The sequence below is a fragment of the Cupressus sempervirens genome, chromosome 10 (genome assembly GCF_028749045.1).
Source record: "Cupressus sempervirens isolate cs-2001-9-10 chromosome 10, ASM2874904v1, whole genome shotgun sequence".
Taxonomy (NCBI): Eukaryota; Viridiplantae; Streptophyta; class Pinopsida; order Cupressales; family Cupressaceae; genus Cupressus; species Cupressus sempervirens.
In genome coordinates this window covers 473,037,884-473,063,253 of record NC_143127.1, presented here as the reverse complement: position 1 = coordinate 473,063,253, position 25,370 = coordinate 473,037,884, and the positions used below count along the sequence as shown (strand labels likewise).

The 25,370-nt window shown below is 37.6% G+C and overlaps 1 protein-coding gene across 2 annotated transcripts in view; it reads right to left on the bottom strand.

The window, feature by feature from the left end:
* Positions 1–25,370, bottom strand: part of LOC149534744 (uncharacterized) — a 335,389-nt gene that overhangs the window by 231,789 nt on the left and 78,230 nt on the right. For both annotated transcript variants that reach the window (XM_089807850.1, XM_089807851.1), the window contains exon 6: positions 10–380. In XM_089807850.1, the coding sequence (XP_089663976.1) occupies positions 10–380 (371 nt within the window). The remainder of the gene's footprint in view (positions 1–9; positions 381–25,370) is intronic.

The window sequence follows — 25,370 nt, the reverse complement described above, 5'->3', positions numbered from 1 at the left end:
ATTAAGTACCTAAATGTAAATTAACCTCAGTCTCTTCTTTGTCAATTTTAAAATTTGGTTCCCTCTCTGGGAACAAACCATCCTGAAAGCAACCTTGAGCAGAATGAGTAGCAGAATCTAGAGGCAGCACAACAGCAGCCAAATTATCTGTGCTTCCCTTCTCGAATGCAGTATTTACTATGACCCAGGCCAATGAGTGTACATGGGCAGGTACAATTTCTGTTGAATGATAATTTTGCTCTTGTGCTTCTAGAAGCAGGCCACATATATCTTGTGTGCTCATTTTCTCAAAAAGTCCATCTGATGCAACAACAAGATAACTATCATTGCTTGATAAACGTTGCCAATCTGTAACCTCTGGTTCAGAAATCACTCCATACCTGAAAGAAATAATATAAGATGTGAACCATTTTCATTGAGACTAATCTAACGAGCTATTTGTTTTGCAATGCTCTCCATAAATATTCAATGTAAATTTAACAGCATCCAAGAATAAAAACATGACAAATAATATAGAAAGTTATGATATCTAAATGTGTATAGGAAGCACATGCACATACATATATGAATACAAACATTTGACTAGACCTGAAAATGTGTATACCAATGATTTATGAGTTTGGGCTTAACCAACTAGATGTTTTCCTGTATTTACAAATTAGTTTTCTTTTACATGCAATCTGTCATAAAAACTACACCTATTCCTAGAAAGCATAGAAAATTAATGTCTGTGATACTTGAAAGACATCTTCACAGAGTATGAATGAAATCCCCAAACTTATGCAAAGACTCGCGTACAGCTCTAATCCGGTTCTCCTGTGAGTTGTGCAATAACAGTTACCTTTTGAATTATGCTTGCACTCTTGTAGGTAAAATTATTGCACTTTGCCAATTTGTTTTGCAGACTACTCATTGAAGCTTTGTAGCTTGTCAATGTATCAATCGTGCTGAAGTCAAAGTTATCCACCTCAAGATGTAGACAAATAACTCTCGTGAACTCTGTCAAACACCTCCTTCAGAAAGTTCGCCACCCTCAATAGTTACTTTAATAGTCAGTTCTTGAAAACATCCACTAACCATGCATTCTTGGCTGTTAAGAGGATGCATTGTTGCCTTATTCTCTGCCACCAACTCCCGGCATAACATGTTCCTTGTTGACCATTAGATGCAAATAATCATAGTACACTATAGAAATGATTCCACAATCCCATAGAACATCTAGATCAACTTATGTCATGCTTCTCAAGATATCAAGATCTACATCAAGGAATTTGAGCTGCTGATTGAAAGAAGTAAGGAGCTCATTTAGCTTGGCAGAAATTTCCCTTCCTCAGTTCAGCACCTTATAAGCATCCTAAATCACTTGCACACCTTGTGATTTTAGGCAGCTGCTCCATTCATCCACGACCTTTTCTTTCCTTTCCACTCACACCGCATACTCAGAAGAGACAAGATCAGCTGACAGAGAAGAGGCATTCAACTAATATGATATTTAGAAGTCACGCATCTCTTCCTTCAACTTGTTCTTCTTCAGCCACAACTTGTCATTTTTCAATGTAAGCATGCTCACTGCATCTTGTGCATCTAGCTGACAACTCAAGTGTGTTTGTTTACCAAGTTCAATTCTAATGAACTTGTAATCTGTGGATTGCATTTCATCCACAGATTTATCAACTAGAGGCTCAGTTATCTTCGCATACTTGGCTTCTAAGTCACGAGGTTCGCTGAATTTTCAGCTTGAAATTCAAAATTTGGCGAACACTAAAAAAATGTAAGACATTCGCCATAAGTCATATGGCACACAAAAATCTTGTCATTTTTGCAGAAACAATAAAGGTTGAAACTATTGTTTTTGCCACACAATCAGATCTCATGGAGGCAGCAGCAGCCAGCAACGATTGTTTTCTCCCATTGAATATCCCAACTGGTCTGCTTGAATTGTCGTCAATGGATACCAAGTAGGTGTCATGTATTTTCATTTTGTATTGTTTTCAGTTTTAGGTCTATATGTATTGTAAAAAATTTGCATTGTTCAATGTTTTTAGGCTAAAGTTTATCTATTATAATATATGTTTTTTATTTATTTATAATTTAAAATATTATGTCTTTTTATTATGTATAAATTCTATATATTACATTTTTTTATTTTGTAATCTCAAAACAAATAAACTGTAAATATTTAAAAGTTTAAAATAGTAATAAATTTAAATATTTATAATAAAATAGTAATAATTTATAAACAGTAAGATTTTATTTTATATTAAATCATTATGTAAATATTAATATTTAAATATTGTATTTTTTTTATTTTATTTTTGTGATTATTTAATTTTGTATGTATTATTTATTTTTTAAGTAAACTACAAAACTATTAGACTTACTATCTTTATTTAATATTACTAATTAATTTTTATATATTATTTTTTATTTTTACATAAAATAAAAACTAATGTATACAAATAATAAAAACATAGAAAATTTATTATGCTTTTATTGTATATTTTAAACTATATAGTTTAGTGGTTTTATTATGTTAAATTTATTTAATTTACATTGTTTATAAAGGTTAATATTCTTTAATTTAATAATATTTTTTTATTTTTTAAAATGTAAGGTTATTTTTTGTATGTCGTTAATTAAAATAGAGTTTGGTATTTATTTATGTTTCATTATAGAGATTGAAATAATTATTTCTTATAGTTTGTTTTAATGTGGTTAAAAAAATATTGAAGGATTTAAAATAAAAATATTATTTTTTTCTTTTGCATCATGCAAGCTGTAATTGAATGGCTTCCAAAAAATCAAAGTTTGAGGTATGGAAATGTGACAAAAGATGGTGCTAAACTCTATCGTACTAAATGTACGAATGATTTTACAGGAAGTCTACCAATGGCAAGAGACCACTTACTTGGTATTAGTGGGAGTACATGAAGTGTTAGAGCATGTCCAAATGTGACTAATGAAATGGTAGTTGAGAGAGAGAGAGAGAGAGAGAGAGAGAGAGAGAGAGAGAGAGAGAGAACTAACCCTTTTGAGTGAAGGTGACCGCAAAACGGTACCAAAAAAACAAAGAATTCAAGAGGATGTGTCTAGTTTACTCAAGTCTACAACCATAGGTACAATAGAACAAAGTGGAACATTGAATAGCTTTTGGAAACCAATAGAAAGACAATAGGTGGATGATGCATGGGCTGATTATTTTGATACAAATGCTATTCCATTCAATTCGGCAAGGAATCCCCATTTCCATATGCAATTTTGAAAACACAAGAGTTTGACAAAGGTTACACGCCTCCATCTTCAGAGGCTATCAGAACAACTCTTTTAGAGAGGTTCAAAAATAGAGTAATAGGAAAGTTAGCTGAGATCAAAGCCTCTTGGAAGGCAACAAGTTGAACTATATTGAGTGATGGATGGTCAAATATATGTCAGAGGCCATTGATTAATTATTTAGTGGCTTCCCCTGAAGGTGTTTTGTTCTTGAAAGTGATTGACACGATGAATGAAAAGAATACGTAAAAGTATGTTTTCCAGATATTAGAGGAAGCCACTATTGAAGTAGGGGTGGAAAATATGGTTCAGGTGGTTACTGATAGTGTAGCAAATTGTGTGGGAGCTGGGAAGTTGATTGTAGAGAAGTACCCATAGATTTATTGGAGCCCATGTGGCAAATGATGCACACACCTTTACATGTAGCAGCTTGCTATTTGGAGCCCAAGTTATTCTGTTTTGATAGACAAAGTGATAGTGAAATTATGTCAAAGGCTTTATGATGCCATTAGCAAGTATGAACGAGATCAAGACACCGCACCTCTGATCAGAGACTAACATTGGAGTTACAAGAAAGTAGAAGGGATGTTTGGAATGCAAGCAGCACAATATGACATGACAAGAGCCGAGGTAACTGGGAATAGATGGTGGATGAGCTAAGGGGCACAAACTCCTAAACTACAGTGTTTTTCCATTAGAGTATTGAGGAGCAGGCTCATCAGCCTGTGAGAGGAACTAGAGTTGTTATGACCACATTCATTCTATAAAGAGGAACAAGCTGCTCTTCAGAAAGTTGGGAGATCTTGTCTATGTTCGCATCAATTTGAAATTGCTCATGAACAAATCAGCAAAGGACTCCACATGTCAACTGAAGCTCTAGAGGAACCAGACTTCTTGGATGATGAGTTGAGCAGTGATACTAATGATGATTCTACAGAAGATCAGCCATGTGCTCTTGATGACTTGGACCTTTTTTGTAGTTTTATAGTATTGGCTTTTGACTATAAATTTTTGACAAAAACTATCTTCACTGTGATATTGCTATCAGGATTTAACCGTGTGATTTTGAGTCAAACTCATTGACCCATGTTTCATGAGTAGTGATTCAACATGAATCCATCTCTCATGAGAATAAATGGAACACTTAGCACTCATTGGATCTAGGTGATGCTCACAGGGGTGAAGCACTAGGGCTTCTCGGGAGGTCACCCATCCTAGTACTACTCCAGCCTGAGCGCACTTAACTACGGAGTTTCTTGCATGGTTAAACCCAAAGCTTGCAACCCCATTTGCAAAACCTTCACCAAGTGTTGTGCCTTATGAGATGGATTCATGTTGAATCACTACTCATGAAACATGGGTCAATGAGTTTGACTCAAAATCACACAATTAAAATCCTGATAGCAATATCACAATTTGACTTGCTGTGAAAATTATCTCCTACTTATCAACTATCTTCATACTTTTGATAATCTTGAGTTATTTTAAAGTTCTAAAGTATAAAATGCCGATCTATCTTTTGGATAGAAAAAGAACTTTGTAATCATGATTTCATATGTTTCTTATGGCTTATATCTCATAAATGTGATATCTTTTTTGTAAAGATTTCATATCTATTTTGTAATGTCAAACTATTTTGATTATATATTGGATATATTGTTCAACATGAAGAGATGTTTTCTTTTGTCATTTTAAAAATTGTTCTTAGCATGAAACTCAAACATATAATATTAAATAACATATACTCTTTTTTTTTGAAAATTACATTAGGCAAATTTAATGTCGAATTTTTTTGACTTGTCGAACTTCATCCAAACTTGATAGTTGTTGAACTCGAACTCAAACCTTGTGACTTAGCTTGGCTTCATCGTCTCCAATTAGGACCCTTGACACCTTTTTTTCTTGTTTGTTCTTTGGAGCCTTGGTTCTAGCAACTTGCCTGAAATTATGGTCCTCCAGTGGCATTTCTTCTTTCTTCCTCTTTTGAGTGATTGCACTAGCCATGGAGGTAGAGAAAAGGAGGATAATGTCACAAATGTGGTAGCCAATGTGGATACCAAATTAAACTATGCAACCATGGCCATAATAAGTGTAGTCTTCATGAGAATGGTGATTAGAGTAGGACTGTTGTGGGTAACCTCAACCATGAACTGCTCAAATTGTGTTGAAGTGGTATCCAACATCGTCATGGATGAAACTTGTTGGGTGGATATTTTATAATCAACAATTTATGTGAATTCAATCGCAAAATAGATAGACTAGCCACATCGTGTAAGGCAAAGTCTCTCCTACCTTTAAGGGAAGGCTCCCCCTTCTCATCATTCCTTGGATCAACTCAAGGTAAGCAAGAAGTAAAGAGATGCATTATAGGGTGTTACTAATATTATTTACTCTTTCTTTCAAGAAAAAATCCACTTACTCGCAGAGCAGGTAATGGGCAAGCTAGATCTCTTATACTACACTTCTATCTAAAAGCTGGAAACAGTGATACTGATACCAAACACCAACTCACAGGCTGATTGAGAGTGTACAGGCTTAGATCTACGTTTAGTTTTATCCAGACTATAAGAAAAATCTCTACCATTTAGGCACACAAACTTCTAGAAGTATATAATTTCTTATTATTTGCGTGAATTTGAGACAATAATATAAGCTACATTCACAACTTTCTAGTCTATATATTATCACAATTGGTCCCAGTCACAGCTTCGACTCCAATTGTTTCATAAATTCACTGTGCTCTATTCAAATTTTAAACATACATTAACAACATGAACAAAAAAATAATAGAAACAAATCACAGTCACAACTTCCAATTTATTCTATCTCAATTGTTTCTAGTCATAGCTTAGAGTCCAAATGCTTCTTCCTATTCACTTTTCTTTCAAATTTATGCTACACAATCACAATTATGCTTGCACAAGTTTGGTAGAGCTCTCTTGCATATAATAAAAGATGATTTTTACAATGAGGCGGGTACTCCTTATATAGGAAAAAGGAGTGAGAAAAAGGAGAAAAAGGTGAGAGCAACTCAACCACCTTGACTCGGTCAAACTAGGAAAGAAGATTTATTGGATTAAATGCATTGGGGGTTCATGTAATCTATTTCCTGAAACTACAACAACATGAAGAAAAAGTTAGAAATGTCGAACCAATCTTGAAGATTGTCAATGAAAGTCTTTGTACTTGGTGATGCAATCATGGATGATCGTCGGATTGGGAGTCCCTATATTCCACGCCACTACATTCTCTTTGATGAATTGCCAATTGTCTTTATAAAACTTGATGTGATCAAAATGTGAATTCTCCTTTGTCAGACTTACACATCTTGAAACTTCCAACACTTTGAGAACCTTTTCAATGTTGTTGAGATGTAAACCTGAAACAACTTTTCCATAAACATCTTAAATTGATTTCCCTCTCTCTTTTCTTTTTTCGTTTTTTTTATCAAAGTGCTTTGGTGCATTTCCACACAAACTATGGTTCTAGGGCTGCCATTAGGAAAGTGGAGACCAAATGAATTTGGCTTCTCAACATTTGAAGCATATCTTCTTGACGGGATGTCTCTGTTCTTTGAAGAAATTATGACATATCTTGAAGAGTGCGCCGCAACTTGAAGATGAAAACATCTTCCAATGAGATTGGAACCTTAAGAACTTTGGGACTTGAGTTACAATGAAAAATTCATGAGGGATGGGTGTTCGAAGTATCGATTAGATACTTATTGAACACTTTTGAAGGCTGGAAATGTTTAGCATAGCTTGTATTTTGGGCCAAAATGACCAAAATCAGGTTTAGGATGATGGAATACACTAAGGCAAAATGAGGCCTTTGTTTCTAATGGCTAAGAATGCAAGTTGGAAGCATATGGAAGCATATGGATTTGTACAAGAATGAGAACTTTGGTATTTAAAAATGTAAAATTTTACCAAAATCGGGTTTATGAGAGGTAATTACATGCGGTAAAAATTTATCATTTTTACTTGATGTAAATATGTAATCAAGTTTGGAAGATGCAATTGCATGTGTAGGAAGACGGAGTTAAAATGTATTTGGAAAATGGATTGACATGGAAGATGGAAGCATGGATATGCACTTGCATTCTTGGGTGAAAATCTTAAACTTTTCTCCAAATACAAACCAAAACGAGCAATAAAATATATAAAAAACTTGAAAATGAAAGAAAAACATACCTCTTGCTTTGACCCAAACTTTGACAAACTCCAAAAATTCACTTTGCATGCAATTTTTTTTTTGAGATGGAAGAGCTTTGCATTTACAACAAAGATAAAGATTTCAAACTTATTTAATAACTTAATGCAAAAAAACTAGGGCTGCATTTGAACAAATGGATAACAAAGAGCAAAAGAATGCAGCACATTAGCAAAACAAGCAAGAAATGCAAGCAAAATTGAATCCTCACACTTACTTGGAGAGCAATGAGCAAAATTTGGAAGAAAGAGAAGTTAGGATGAGCTTGTCTTCTCCAAAATCGGGTTCTCCAAATGCATTTGCATCTGGTAACCAAATATCTTTGAAAAATTCAAAGTTTTGCTTCAAATTGTGGTTGCAACATGTAAATGCATGTGCAAGGTATTGCAAATGTCTTCCTAAGTGCAGATCACACTTATGGGAATGGTTTCCATGTTTGAAAATGCATCTACAAGGCAAATTGTGGTCTCCAAGGGCAAACGCATATGCTTGTACTTGATGCAAATGCTTTAAGAGAATCCTTCCTTCCAATATTTTATGCCAAATTGGGTTTAGAATGCCCCATTGCATCAACGTTTTTGGCTTTGAAGCAACAAATCGTGATCTTGGAGACCAAACGCATGTGTTTGATATGCAATGTAAATGCATATACTTCCTGCCCAAGTCCAAATCGGGGTCTCGAGAAGCTAATACATGTCACATTTTTTGTGAGAATGCATACTTTCAAGGCAAAACGTGGTCTTGCAAACCATTTGCATGAAATGCCTCCTTGAATTAAGCAAATCGGGGTCTCCAACTCCAAATGCATGAGGAGAAAAATGAAGGCAAATGCATATAACATGTGTTTCAACCTAAATCGCACTCTCCAAGGGCTTTTGCATGTCATAAATATCCAATGTCAATGCATGTGTTTAGGCATTTTTGGAGACCAAGAGGAAAAACATGGTCTTGGAGGGCATTTGCATGTGCACAAAGCCAAAATCACAAGTTTTAAAAAGTCAATAAACATGCATAAGTGCAAAATCGAGGTCTTGAGAGGCTTCAACATGTCATGTATTTGCTCTTTGTAGTAACCTAGCCTGGTTATAACTTCAGATAGAATCAATTTTCTTTATTATTTAATAGTTTGACATTTCGTCAAGCATTTGGCAAACAATTCAGCTAACATTGTATATATGATGTCTTAATTTTTCATGCACAATGCCAAAATGAGTAACAAGCTATTCACCATTACCAAGCTTCAAAGACTGATATATTATTGCCTTATGAGACTGTACATACAATTCTGAAAATATAACTCTCTTTTACCAATGCCATTCTACTGAAACACAGATAACGACAACTGAAATGAGTTTGCAAATACTTGATTAATTTATTGCTGCAATTACACAGAGAATGCAAGTAATACTAATAGTTGTGAACCTGGTTTGTTTCCTCAATAAACAAAGGCAACTAATGCACAAATCACAGTCTCTGAACAGTAAAGCGCAGCAAACCAATGTGATGCCAATGAGGACGCTCAATCAGCAGCAGTGTTACATCCCAATTTTTGCCCTAAAAATTTTTGAGCTAAATATAGCCGTTGAACCAAAATGATTTTTCATGTTCAAGTGGAATTAGCCATTGTTTTATCATGGTAGTTATAGCCATTGTTTTATTTATTCATGTTCAAGTGAAATTGAAGCAGTTATCTTAAGCCGTTGCATTGATCTAATTACCATATGAAATTGAGTCAGTTAAATTTAGCCGTTGTGTTCATGTGAAATGAAGACAGTTTTTAGCCATTGTACATTTATGATGAATCAGTTAGTATTTTATGATGAAATTTCCTAATGATATTATCTAACAAATTACGAATCATGAAATTGATTTTTTTGGCGAGAATGTTGTTTTTAAAGGTTGCAGGATGAAGACCAGAGCAAGATGGGAAGCATTACGAAACGAGGTCATCAGAATGGGATGTTCAACAAGATCCAATCATCATGAATGACAGGTTTGCCCTAAAAATTGCCTCGGCAAGTTTATTTGGACTTGACAACAAATAACTTGGTGGATTTGCAAGAGCCAAAAATTTAAAAATTTAAAATAACATAAACAATAAATATAAATCAAAAATTCTTACCTTAATTAAATTTATCAAATATAATATCACTTAATACTATTTTATTGTCTTAATTAAAATCATAAATATATAAATACAAAATGGCACTTTTACATTAAGAATTATAAAATCAATAATGCCACCTTGTACGTACATATTTGTAACCTTAATAAAGACAATAAAATAATATGAAATAATATTATTTAATTGACCCTTCATCTTTCCTCATTTCTTTTTCTTTTCCTCTTCCCGTGTTCTCCTTTCTATCTAGAAGTCGAAATGAGTCTTGTAACGGCAAAAAGCCGTAAGGACACATTTGAATTATTAATATGCTGGCTTTGTCCTCTATCGGGCTCATAGGAAATCCAACTCAATTTACCCTGCATAGCGTCCAACACTCTACTATATATATCCAACACCCAACACCCAACTATACGTATTCATCCTCTGCTCAACCACGGTGCAGTATTATCTGAATTCCCACGTCTTTTGCATTTCATTTGTACCAGCGGAAGTCTGAAGAGGCAACCGTGCAAGAGAACCAAAATCCGATTGGAAAGCCTTAAGTCACGTAAGGATGTGATTTATCATGTATTTTGTTTCTTTTTATTTTTCCAATGCACGTATTGTCTTATCTGAGTCGGGTTGGTCCAACTCATAATTAGAACTCACTGTATAAAGTTATGATGCTTACCAACAGGTTTGAATAAATGAGACGCCTTAAAATCTGTAGGCATGACCACTGATGAAGCAGTTGGGTGATCTAAAAATGAAAGTCGACTGTGGAAGTACCAGAGCTTATATGTTTTCTTTTTATTTTCTTTGACCAGAATATCGAAAGCCATGTCATGATATTCTTTTGAATATAGATTATTTCTTTAATCAAACCATGCATGATTTAGTCTGCAGATTTTATCTAGAAGTGCTCTATTTTTATTTTTTTTCCAGATGAGTAAACAATAAAAATAATCAATTCCGAATACTAAGGAAATCTCTTAGGATGTAAAAGTCAAAAACTTATAAATAGGTACATGATGTAATGGTTCAAGCACCAAGGAAACACCGGTCCGATGACCTGTTGATGGTGTGAGGTGTAGATGAACCCAGTAAAATAAAAACAAGAATGATATCAGAAGTTTATCATACATAATTATAACCAATGAAATTAGCTCATGCAATTCCACTTTGATAATTAATTGTCAAGCTGAGTGGTGGAGATCGGGTTGTAAAACCCACCTCTGAAATCCTTGGCCAAGGCTATTAGGCAGATTTGCCACAACAAAATGATCGCGTTGTTGTCCTGATGCTTCAGTTATTCAACCGAAGAGCTGTTGGGACCTCAACCCACCTGAATACTCCGATGGCTGGACCAATGAACGTTCCAAGCCCGACCTCGAGGTAGGGAGGGCCGTTCTATTAATTTAGAACCTGTGGGGATAAGTAAAAAGGTCCGTGATTGGAAAGTTAAGCCTATGATAATGCTTCTCCTCTCACCAAAGTTAAGAGCTTGGGCAATTAAGTGGAAAAGTCTCTCAAGTAAATCAGTATGTATCTTTTTGCTTTTTAAGATAGTTTCTTTATTTTTTAACTGAAAGATTTCTCTTGGGAAAAGATAGACGTTATCAAAGAAATTTAATTAGTTATCCTGCATCTTCTCATTCCAGCATTTTAGTCTAGAATTAAATTTCAGCATTTCAATAATTAGATTAGTTTAAATTTCAGAACTTAGATTTAAATTTAGTAATTAGAAAAGATTCAATTTCAGTTTAACTTCAGTATTTAGTTTGGATTTGATCACATCAATTAGTCAAAGTTTAAATTCAGCTGATTATGTAATTTTGGAAGATTATGAAACAATGTAAACTCAATGATTGGTTTCATATTTATAATAAAATACAAAATCGAATTAGATAAATGAAGAAAATAGTTGTAGGAATTCCAGTTGTTACAAGCAGTGTATACAGGGTTTTTCCAGCCCGAACTTCCTCCCAATTTGTGCCAGTGACCACCAGCAAACACACCTGTTAATACTCCCAATGCAGAGCACACATGAGAAGAAGATAGGCTTGAATTTGGCAAACAGTTGAGACGCCAAAATATCACAATCACAGTTGTCTTCTATACAACAGTTTAGGCAACCAATAGCAGGCCATGAAACACCAATGTAATAACAATAACCCACCCCCAGTCTGAAGCTCTTGCAAATTAATTCTCCAGCATAACCATGCCTTAACAATGGGTGACAGTGGAGTCCAAAACCAACAGCAACACCTCCACAGTCTTTCAAGCTACAGTAGGAACAGTTTTGAAAGACACTCTTAATGTTACACACTTATGCAGATTGACATCTTCTTGCAATAGGTAGTGGCAAGTGCAACCCAAATTCCCAAACAATATCTCCCAGCCACATATAATCACAGTACAGTAGACTCAACAAATATTCAGAATAAATGTAATCACTATACCTCAGCAGTGATTCAAATACTTCTCAGCTACAAAGCCCTTTATCTCAGCAAGGGCCACAAAATTCAGAACCTTAGAAAAAGCCACTAAGGCAACAAAAGCAAATAAATATCCAAGCATGTTTTTTTCAATGAAAAGAGCTCATATTTATAATGCTTAGTTGATAAAAGTTTCCAAAACAACTCAACTTTAGAAACTCGGAAAGTTTCCCAAATGAACTCATCTATTGAAACTTTCCAACACAACATCACTATGAAATTACATAGTTAAATTATAACTTTATAATAAGTCATTTACTAATTTAATAATAATTTGGCCACTAAAAATATAATAACTCCCAAAATACTCATCATCTACATATGTCGTCTGAAATAAGAGTCACACCTATTACTTCTCCATGTGACCAAATGCACTTTTGAAAAATAGAAAGGGTCCATCTCAATCAATACCCAACTTACCACAAATAGTAAGTACACAAATCTAAGCTCGAATGAAGTCCAATCAAAGCTAAACGAAAACCAACTTGTAACTTATTGAATTGTGGAGAAGACAAGACCGTCCCAAGCCAAGTCATTGCCTCAGAGGACCCTTTATCCACAATAATTAGCCTACGAGGATCACAATAATAGGCTAATCTCTCAAACTCCGATGTTGGCGAAAATGGGGTCATTACACTCTTAGAAGGATGTTGCACTCTGTAGATGTGATTGCATGTTTTAAATATGCAATGCATTTACATATCTAAGCCAAAATTGGGATCTCTAAATTCATTTACATGTATTCTATTTTCAAAAATAACATGTAATGTATCATGTCCCCGATTTAGCAAGTCTTCGGAGTGTGGGTTTGTCAGCTCATTATCACGACTCTTGTCATGTCCCCTCTTTTAGCTCGGTCTAGCAGAGACATGTGAGTCAGCTTACTATGGGATCTTGTACGTTGACAGGGTTGGATAGAGACCCAGTATGGTTATTCAATGTTGGAGACTTGATGTTCTGGCAGTTATTGATCAGTTGGGAGACGTTCCTTGTTTTTAGGAGGCAGTTCCTACTTTTAAGGAGGTACGATCTTGCCCAGGGTTGGGTCTCCATGAGATTACTCTTTGGGTTCAATTTTAGAGGGATAGGGCTTGTTTCCTAAATTTTATGAGCATCCCTAGATTTTAGGAATGAGACTGCCAGTGGATCCTTGATTTCTGACTTCAGTCACAAACAGGTGACAGGATGATTTTATGATTTGTGATGTTACTTGGGCATTTTGTGGCTATTTGGGTTATATTTTTAATATTTCCTAAGTTACCATTTAATAATTAAATAAGGCTAAGTTATTAGCCATTTTGGAGTAATAAGGGGTTTTTGGCCTCATCTGGATGTGCATCCTATGGTGTGATAGCTTGTCAGAAAGGTCTCGAAATTCCCTAAATCTTTCTCTTTGGTCTCAAGGCAATTCAGTGACCAGATTTCTGCCTATGAGGAAAAAGGTCATTTTCTAGTACCATGAGCACTTTAAAATAAGAAATTATAACACTTTCACTACCCAACGCCACTTGGAGACACTTAGGGTTTGATTTGCAATTGAGAGGGGTTATAAGGAGATAGAAGCTTCATTCTAAGATAATCTTTTGCATATTTGACAACTTGTTTATGAATTTTCTCTGAATGGGCGATTTCTAGTTTGGGACGCAAACCCCAGGTTAGTGATTCGCTGAGATGTAGCCCTCAGCAATCTTTGGCACCAAATCTCTTAGGCATTCTGCGTGGTGATTAAGGACAAAGGCATCAATTCTCATTGGGGTTTCAGCGTGGCATATCATCTTTCCAGTTGGGACATGGTTCATTGCAGCTTGTGGGACGCCATTTGCAGCAAATAACCACGTGGTGTATAGAGTGTTGCTTGCATTCACCTCCAAATGTATGCTAGATTCAAGAACAATTTTCACCTTCTAGTTTGACATCAAATTTGTATGTGAGCTTTGAGAAATGCATTGGATTTTTTGCTTGGCTCTATAATTCAGACAAATCTGCCTGGTGCAATTTGCAATAATTCTAATTTTTACTGAATACCTTATTTATTTCAGTCTTGTTTCATGGTTGTTGTTCCCTATTCCTTTCTATGTTATAAAACCATCAAAAACAAACAAACCTTTCTGCACTTCTATCGAGTTCTACAAGAAAACATAAATAAACAGGAAAACAGATTTAAAAATATAAAATTACAGCAGATCAGCAGAAGAGATCCATCAGGGATCTTTCAGTGGTATCAGAGCTTACATCCTGCTAGCCTGTAGGGTTTGTGAGAAACTGCCACAACAGATTTCAGCATCTAGGTATTGGATAAAAAGTTTTGATAATTCATTTTAGCATCTGGGTACTGGCTAAAATGTTTTGATAATTCATTTTGGCATCTGGGTATTGGATAAAAAGTTTTGATAATCCATTTCAGCATCTAGGTACTAGCTAAAAAGTTTTGATAATTCATTTTGGCATCTGGGTACTGGATCAAAAGTTTTGATAATTCATATTAGCATCTGGGTAGTCACTAGTTGGTGGATTGAATAAAAATCTATGCATCCAAGAGTTGAGATACATAGATTTTATACGTGCAGGAGACCTCAACTTGAGCAAGGGTTTGGAATAGACCAAGAACCTATTATGGCAGAAGAACAGGTGGTCGACACAAGGAATCAGGATGATGAAGAGAGACAGATGGTGCGGACCCTATTCACTACTCAGCCCAAGATAGCTCAGGCTTTAGACAGATTACAAGATACCTCGGAGCGTTTGGAGATGGGTGGACGCAAAGGCGGGCAAAGTAGATCAATTTCAGTGGTTGGTAGTCAGCACAGCCATCAATCTCATTCTTCAGTTGGGAGCTCCCTTCATTCCTCTAGGCGGCATCGCCATTGTACACCTACTACGAATAGACCATTGCTTCCTCAGTTCATACCAGGTGAACGGCCAGCATAGGTGGAACCACCAGAGGTGGGGTTCCAAGAGTCAGTTTTTGTAGCCACAGCTAAGTGGAGAGCTCTACCCCCTAAGGTTAGGGACGTCTTCCCTCTTCCCCAGCATTGTGCACAACGTAGAGATACAACTAGGTTCAGGGGAGATCGTGGTTATAGACCACCATAGCAGTAGCAGAACTATGACCTCAATAGAGCTACTAGGAAGATCACATTGGCTACCTATAATGGCTGAGGAGATAAGAGTGCACGAGCTTGGGTTCACAAGCTGGATATGTATCTTTCATTATGGCCCATGCCTAAGCGTGAGGCTATTCAGTTTGTTGTGTTGCATCTAGAGGGGATTGCCTATGATTGGTGGCACCATGGATTGGTTACCTAGGATCACACCTTAGTACATTCCTATGCTGAGTTCACTGAGCAACTCAATACACGGTTTGACCGTAAGGATACAGAACTTTACTATAGAGAGTTGGCTCATCTGAGACAAACTGGTCATGCAGAAGCTTATATTAATGAGTTCTAGTGCATTGCAGTTATGGTACTTGATATGACACAAAAGCGTAGTGTGATGCTATTCATTGAGGGATTGCAAAACAGGCTTAAGGGATTGGTTCGTGCTTTCCAGCCGGCCACTCTTAAGGATGCTATTGATGTGACATTGAGATTGGACACCACTCCTACCTCGTATCAAACTGATAAGAAACCATCGAGGAATATACAGGCACCATAGAGACCTCCTCTACAGGCTAAGGACACGCCACCTCCACCTCCCAAAATAGACCTAGATTCTAGAAATGAACTAAGGAGGAGGAAATTATGTTTTTCTTGTCAGCAGCCATGGGTACCAAGACATAGGTGCCTTGGGCAAGGAAAGGCACATCTTATTGAGGTCATATCAGATGCAGACGATAAGGAGGTTCGAGATATAAATGACAAAGATGATGGTGTCCAAATTGAGCTCGAAGATGCTAAGGTAGTAGTTGCAACACAGAGGACTATGGCTACGTCGTCAAGTGCACCGATGATTCACCTCTTCTACATCTTGGGTATGATCCATGGGCATACTGTGTATTGTTTGGTGGACAGTGGATCCACACATAATTTTATAAATACAAGAATGCTAGACCGATGTGGTCTGCAAGCGCAGAATTTTCCAGGAATCGATGTGATTGTGGCCAATGGTCTTATTGTGCAATGAGTCAAGCGTATCCCACAGTTGAGCATAGGCATGAAGGGGGGATACACCTTGATAAATGACTTTTACATGTGTGATCTAGGGGGCACGGATGTAGTTTTGGGTGTACAGTGGTTGCAATATTTGGGGAGATATAGCCAAGATTTCAGGAAGAGACAATTGGAGTTTATGGTGGGAAGAAGGAAGATCATGCTCAAGGCATGCCCGTTTCCGTCTCAGGGTGGATCAGCTAGGAGTATAATTACTGGTCAGGACTCAGATAGTAACAATGATTTGATCATAACCCCATGTCCCTCAATATCTCAACACACAGGAGCGGGTGCCTTAGATTTGCCACGGAGATTGTATGAGGTTTGGGACGGGTTGCATAATAGGACTGTTTTGGGACCAGCGACTGGTCTGAATTTTGACAGGAGGACAGGATGGCCATTTGTTTGGATTCTTGGGCGTGAGGGTATTCAAGGGTGGATACTCTACTGTGACGATGTAATCTACTTCACTTCTACACCTTATAGAGGGGAGTATGTTTGTCCTGACGAGACACTTCAGGTTTGGGGTCGATCAGTGCTCTGTATTTGGATTGCTTGGGATAGTGAAGGATTAGTGTTGTATTGCTTGTGGGCAAGCATCTCCAAGAGGGGAGGACTGTCATGTCCCCTCTTTTAGCTCAGTCTAGCAGAGACATGTGACTCAGCTTATTATGGGATCTTGTACGCTGACAGGGTTGGATAGAGACCGAATATGGTTATTTAGTGTTGGGGACTTGATGTTCTGGCAATTATTGATCAGTTGGGAGATGTTCCTTGTTTTTAGGAGGCAGTGCCTACTTTTTAGGAGGTACGATCTTGCCCAGGGTTTGGTCTCCATGAGATTACTCTTTGGGCTCAGTTTCAGAGAGATAGGGCTTGTTTCCTAAATTTTATGAGCATCCCTAGATTTTAGGGATGAGACTGCCAGTGGATCCTTGATTTCCGACTTCAATCACAGACAGGTGACAGGATGATTTTATGGTTTGTAATGTCAATTGGGCATTTTGTGGCTATTTGGGTTATATTTTTAATATTTCCTAAGTTACCGTTTAATAATTAAATAAGGCTAAGTTATTAGCCATTTTGGAGCAATAAGGGGTTTTTGGCCTCATCTAGATGCGCATCCTATGGTGTGATAGCTCGTTGTAAAGGTCTCGAAATTCTCTAAATCTTTCTCTTTGGTCTCAGGGCAATTCAATGACCAGATTTTTGTCTATGAGGAAAAAAGTCATTTTCTAGTAACATGACCACTTCAAAATAAGAAATTATAACACTTTCACTACCCAACGCCACTTGGAGACACTTAGGGTTTGATTTGCAATTGAGAGGGGTTATAAGGAGATAGAAGCTTCATTCTAAGATCATCTTTTGCATATTTGACAACTTGTTTATGAATTTGTTCTGAATGGGCGATTTCTAGTCTGGGACGCAAACCCCAGATTAGTGATTGGCTGGGACGTAGCCCTCAGCAATCTTTGGCACCAAATCTCTTAGGCATTGTGCCTGGTGATTAAGGACAGAGGCATCAATTCTCATTGGGGTTTCAGCATGGCATATCATCTTTCCAGTTGGGACGTGGTTCATTGCAACCTATGGGACGCCATTTGCTGCAGATACACCACGTGGTGTATAGAGTATTGCTTGTATTCACCTCCAAATGTATTCTGGATTCAAGAGCAATCTTCACCTTCCAATTTGACATCAAATTTGTATGTGAGCTTTGAGAAATGCATTGGATTTATTGCTTAGCTCTATAATTCAAACAAATCTGCCTGGTACGGTTTCCAATAATTCTGATTTTTATTGAATACCTTATTTATTTCAATCTTGTTTCATGGTTGTTGTTCCCTATTCCTTTCTATGTTATAAAACCATCAAAAACAAACAAACCTTTCTGCACTTCTATCTAGTTCTGCAAGAAAACATAAATAAACAAGAAAACAGATTTAAAAATATAAAATTATAGCAGATCAGCAGAAGAAATCCATCATGGATCTTTCAACCCTCATGAGCTGATGTTGGAATTTGGGGGTGTTCTCATGAGATTGCTATTTTTGGACTTACTGTTTTTAGTAAGTCACTCTTGGATAGTTGTTATTTTTGGATTGAGCAGTCAGGCAGGATGGTCCTCTAATTCTGGATATTTAATCCCTCTAGGATTTCTTTATTAAATTTTTTTGGTGAGCTTGTCAGCTTAATGATTATTTAAGTCATTTAATGAGCATAGTACTTTATATTATAAATTGTCATAACTTTATATTATAAAGTTGCCTTTTAAGCGGAAAGTGTGAGAATGAAGCTGGATGGCTCAATTAGTATTATAAATGCAGTTTTTTGTTGAGGAGAGATCATCTTGAATTCATATATCTAATTTGCTCTTATTGCCTGGCTAAAGGTTTTGAAGAAGTCCTGTGTTCTTTCTGAATAATTGTGCTGATATAAACAATTATCGAATCACTCCCACTGTGGCTACTGTGGCACTGGAGATTATTCTATCTGAAGGAAATCATTGGTGTTAGGATTGCAAATTCAAAACCAAATTGCAGATCGATTTGCAAGGTTGATTGAGGAATTGTATGTTCTTCAGGTGGCGTCTGAATACAAAGCGGCTGGGAGTCAAGCTGTAACCTATACTGGTCTGCATATTTGTTGCCAACATCCCACTCAAAGTTTACTATCGACCAACCTTAGCGGATGTGGAAGACATTATAACTGGCCACACATTGCAATTGGAGGCTGCTGTGGTAATAGTAATTACCGTTCTTTCCCTTTGTCGGCGCTAAGGATTCACCTGGTCTCATTATTTCATAGAGACGGTATTGGGCATTCTAGCTGAGTTGTTCCATTGATTGGAATAGCAAAAATCAGGTTCTTCTTTTATCATTGCTAAATGTTTTGTTTGAAATACCATGTAAGCTTTTAAAATTTTCCTTCCTCAATAAAATTACTCAATAAATTGAAGGAATATTGTATGGATTCACATTTGTTGAACTATAAATAAAACAAGGAATACAATACCATTGCATTGTGCTCTTAAAATTCATTTACGTCAGACTAGAGTTTTTACAGTGGTTTCCTGCCAGCCTGCAGGAATTGGGCTCAGAAATTTCAAAGACGTATTTATGTTGTTTTGCATCTTGAGATATGGATGGTGATCAAAGGTTTGTGCCAAGTATGCACTACACCTAGCGGGATCAGAATGTACCTCCCGAAGAGGGAGAACTAGAGATTCAATTTGGTTCAATGGGAAGCCTGGGTGGTTCTAGTGGCTTCAAGCAACGTGCTACAGATGCTCAGGTTGATAGAGATGCTTTGCAACCAGGCAACTGCAGATGACAGGTGTTCTCCAACAATTGTCTAACAATCTGCAGCAATTAGCTTTGACTCAAGATCGGGGTAGAGAGAGAGATCGAGATGTTTTTGTTGGATCCTACAAGTCACGTGTGGATACGGGGCCTAGCACTGATGATAGGCACAGGATTGAGGAACATGTCAAGATAGATGACAAGGTGGACAGGATAGGCTATATTGGTGCTCAGGGCAGGCCATAGAGACCCACTTTCCTGAGACCTGAATTAGATGCAGTTAGGACTACGTCTAATGCTGCTCCATTTGTTGATGATGTATTGACTCATTTTCATGAGTGAGATGCTCTTCCTCAGGCATTAAAGGATAACTTGAGTTTTGATAGATATCTGACACAAAAACGTGAGCATTCCAAGAGTAGGCCTACTATTGATAGACAGTGACCCAGGTATACTGAGCTCCAACAGGTAGCTGGTAAGATGACATTGGCTCATTTTGATGGGAAAGGTAGAGTGACTACCAGAGCTTGGGTCCACAAGCTCAACACCTACCTTGCTTTGCGTCCTATGACTGAAGAGGACACTATCAAGTTTGTTGTTCTACAACTTCATGGGATTGCCCATGATTGGTGGTATCACGGTTTAGTATCTCTTCATCATGATTAGATCATATCATACCAGGAGTTTGTTGACAGACTGATAGAACGCTTTGACAAGAAAGATTATGCGGTATATTTTAGAGAGTTCGCTCAGTTACGACAGACAGCTGGGTTGGAGGCATTCATCAGCAAGTTTCAGCGGTTGTCAGTAATGGTGTATGATATATCTAAGTGAAGGAGGGTTATGCTCTTCCTTGAAGGCCTTGCTGAGCCACTTAGAGGGTGGGTTAAGTCGTTAGATCCCCCTTCATTGTAGGAGGTAATGAAAACGGCTCATAACTTAGAAGCTTCTACACCTAGGGGTAAATTCGCCCCCAAGCCTGCTACATCCCCCTATGATAAGGCACCACTCCAAAGAGAGGAGAAGACTGAGAGGAAGCATCCTGTTGTAAACCCTTTGGACTGAGAAACCATTAATGATTAGAGGAGGAAGTTGTGTTTCTACTATAGGGGTCCTTATGATGTTGACCATGATTGTCCTATGAAACCTAAGGGTAAAAATAGGATGATGGAGTGGTTCTATGATGATGACGGTGTTTACTATATGGGGTAAACGATTAATGCATATGGACAATAGACAAAAACATGTAACACAGCAATACTCCTTTTATTATTCCCATATATGTCAAAGAGATTACATAGTGCTTACAATGATGATTACAATCATGATCCAAAGTTGTACATATACCATCCTGAAGAACCTTCCCGAAGGGGCCCGTCAACTACATAATAATTACCGACGACATCAACCCGTTGGCTAATCAATATTTACCGACAACATCATCCCCCCCCAAAAGAAATAGTCATCTCCAGTCAACAATTACAAAATATTCGAGACAGATTAACAAAACGGAATACATTAACTGACTAACTACAACAAGATAGATCTGTTTCTGTCACACTACTTTCACATTCGTCCTGTGCCTGCACCAAACTGGTCTCCAAACCACTTTGCATCTGTAGCCTCTGCTAACACAATACTGTCTCCTTAATCAAGATGACCTTGATAGCCACCTGTGCTGCTTTCTCTGCTTCCAACTCCTAGGTACCCTGAGCAAAGTGTCACTATAATGCCTTCAACTGGATGATCAGCTCCTCTCGAGCTCTCTATGCATCCACCAAGATAGCTTCATGTCCAACACCTACTCCAAGTGCCTCAAAGCGTATCACCCCTCTCGAAAGGCTTGCTCCATTGATCTTTCCACCTCTGGCACACTATGCCTGCAGCAGCTCCAGGTCTCCTCAACTGGGCATACTTCCCACGAATGATAACTACACTGACTAGGGGTCTAGGGGGCAGCACCCCCACTTTCAAGACCAAATTAGCACTTTCAAACCCACACAAAACTCTATGGAACACACCATTTTTTGTGATTTTCTTTCGAGCCCACACTCTTCCAGCGAACCACTTGCATTTTCTACCTATTTATGTCTTTCCCTTCTTCGGCATCATATGTTATTCATTCTGAACATTTTTTATTTGTCGTCGTTTTTTTTTTTTTTTTGCTCCTTTCTCTTCTGACTGCTTGCTTCTGCCTTCTCTTCTGACTGCTTCCTTCTACTCGGAAGATGTCTGCAAAACCCAAACCAAAATAGCTCTCCCAAGACGATGACCTCTGCATGTGCATGCCCGTACGATGGTATTGTAGCTGTGGTTTGGCAAAATAAATTACATACTTCCCCTTTCTCCTATACCGTACTGCGTTATCCTTCCTATTAGACTTCTCTTGTGTATGGCTTCTTTAGTTTTGTTCTCCGTACGAGCCCTACTACTTTCTACCACCGTATGACCCACCCCTACAATTTCCCTGCTATTGGCTTTCGATGATACTCCTTGCTACCGTATACTAGACTGAACTTGATATCTTTTGCACATACAATCTTTGTCTAGTTTCTTATCTTGACCCCATACACCGTACGGCTTTTGTTTTTACTCTACTTTTGTTATTCACCGTTGTGATGTCCCCTTCTAGCTAGAGACATCACTTTAGCTGGTGATTAGCCTATCAGAGACCCTCGTAGGCTAATAAGATTGGATAGAGGGTCACCTTGGTGTGGAGATCCTCCAAGGACCAGAGCAAAGTACTCTTCTGGGTTGCCAGAGTTTGTTTATGATGAGTTTTCCTTTGACTTTGGCTTGGTCAGGCTATTTTTAGCAGTTTTGGAGTTATAAAGATAGACCCCTGCTATTTTTAGAAAAGGGGTATGGTCATATGCAGTTCTATCATGTTAGCTCCCAGTCCAAACGACATTCAAAAATGTTGAGTAATAATGGAGATATTAATGTTTATTTAGTTAAAATAAACATTATTGGTTTTAAGCCTATATTGTTAAGTTATAATATATAACTTAAGTGAGGGTCATGATATCATAAAAGGGGCCATCGTTTCAATTAATTGTGGGTCCAAGCTTATGGAAAAATTAAAAGGAATTTTCTAAGTTTTAATGTAATAACATTTTTTATGTTATTATTATATCTTTTATCCCACATTGAGCGTGGAGACTCATTCTGGAGTTGAGCAGTCCTTATAAGCAAACCTTGTCTTCCTTCAAGAGCAGGTTATGAGAGTTGCTTAAAAACTTTGCCTTGTGAAATTTCTTGAAGTTGTGGCAACAAGGGTTTCTACAAGTTTGAGAAGAATTCAGACTGTGGAGAACGTAGTATCTTCAGAGTTGATGCAATTTGAGAGTGTGAAATATCACTTGAATTTTGCCTGTTAGTTGACTTCATTCTGGAGTCAATATTGTGTTTCAGTAGGGAAAAAGTGGATGAATCTGTTTACAGGTTGGAAGGGGTTATAACAGCAGCTACAGTGCTGTGAAAAGTACAGCGCTACAGTGAATTAAAAATCAGAGATTTAATATTGCGGTTTTTGATAGGCGCTGCCCAAGGAGGAAGCAACCAGCAGCGTGGTTGCATATTGGAGACAAAAATCAGGTTTTTTTTTCAACTATTAATGATGATGTTTTTAATGTATTCTTCCAGCAATAAGTATTGTACATACATTAGGAGCCATCCGAATAAATGAATTCGATTAGCATTATAACCAGAGTTGAGTTATAATTTTAGGTAAGATTAGTTTTCAATATTTGTATTTTCTTTTCATCAACTCAAAAACCCAAAAACAGCTTAAAACATTCAAAAACAAACCAAAAACAATCATTACACCCAAGGAAACAAACAGTGATCAGCGTAGAGCCTATTTGGGGTTCTTACAACCGTACCGTTTATTTTGTCTTGCTTGCCTTGTCCCCGTACGGATATCGCCCTTCCTACTTATCACCATACGGTCTAACCTTGATACGCGTGCGCTATCTTGCCACCATACATATGATCTTTACTTCTCTACTTTTGTCCTGCCACCGTAGTCCATAGAATTTATTGACCTTTTGATTTTCCTCTAGCCGCACGGTGGGTATTAGTGATAGGTTCTTTGCTTCGTATGGCAAACATCATCTGCCAGATTGCCATACAGTGGAAACATTTCAAATATCGTATGGTGGTCATCAATTGGCTGTCGTACGGTGGTCTGTCGTACGGTGGTCGTACAGTGACTCTAATAAGTTTTTTTTTCTTTTTCTTTTTTTTCCTCTGCTAAACTTCACTACTCGATATTCGTCGACGAAAGAACAAGTCGCGCATGGTATATTTTCAACTTGGAACTGTTCACCGTTTCTGGAATTTCCTACTGGTTCAGTGTCCATAACTTTATTGCTCCATTATCACCTACTTCCCAGATCTATTATGCCCCAACCCATTTGACTTTAATCTTTCCTGATTTGATTTCATTCTGTCCATCATACTTCAACACCAGCTATCCTGGTCGGAACTTGTTCAATTTCAAGTGTTTATCATGCCACGCTTTGCGCCTATTCTATGTCACCTCCGTGGCCCATTGTGCCTGTAATCGTCGCTCATTAAGTTTATTTAAAAAACACGATCCCTCCCTCAGGTTTTCCATATCGCGTATCCTGAATTTCGTCGGCTATCACTCCATGCCGTCAATAGCTGTATTCTTGATTTTAGAACCTTCACTTTGTACTACTAAAGTTTTTATTAAGCCCTTCTTTGTTTTCTGTGCAGACAATACGATGTGTTTTCCTTGCTGTCAACATCTTTTTACTAATTTCATGGTGCAGTGTAACATTTTCTTTCCACACAGTTCATTCACCATGTACCGAATAGTGGAATCTTTCCTTTTGCTGCCTTTACCATCGCCTTTGTTTCTTCCACTTCTCTGTATTCGTTCGGACATTCATTTTCCTCTCCTTTTTCGTGGACCCTTAACATATTACAGCTCGGAAAGAGTTCGTAATCCTCCATCTGAGAGTGGAAAAGGTCGTTCACCGAGTCTAGGTCGTCCTCATTCGATCCTCCTTATCTCAATACTCCTTCATCCGGTTCCATTCTCTTCTTTCCTTCATCGTCACTCTCGCCTTCACCTTCTGAGTCTGATGACGCTGCCTCCTCACCTACAAATTGTGTGCAGGTCAATTATGAATCTTTTGCCTTCGCACTCCATTGATAGGGTATTTCATTTCCAGTCATGTTTTACTTTTTCTTGTACCAACTCCGTCCAAGAATAGCATCATACCCTCTTCTTTTTAGTGGAATGACCACGAAATCCAATAAAAATGGTTGTGTTCCAATAGTTACCGATTGCGCCATCAAGGTTCCCAATGGTTTGATCCCGTGCTAGTCTGTCGTGAGCAACTGGAATGTTGGTGGTCACAACGTAAGTTGTCTTAACTTTTTCCATACATCTTCTGGTAACACATTCACGCCTGACCCTCCATCCACAATTGTGTCTATCTGAACAGTTCCTAGAATGCCCATCTTGACTGCTACCGGATGCCTTCCCGTTGTGAGTGCCAGAAGCATTGGGTTTGTTGCCGTCATTCCACTACCATCCCTATTTCCTCCGTCGCTTTCAGAAACGATATCATTCAAAATGGTTGTCCGTAACTGGGGCATTGGGAGGTCACTTAATTTGATCGAGACTTCCATTCGCATCACCTGCCTTATTATGTTTTGCTCAGGGCAGTTCCTCGTTGAGGTACCAGTAGTGCCCTTCAATTGTGATTTCTCTGTCTGCGTTGCTTTCTCAATTTCTGCCTATGCTTCTTTCAATCTCTTCTTTTCTTCCGTCAGGTCAGGGTACAATTTTGCT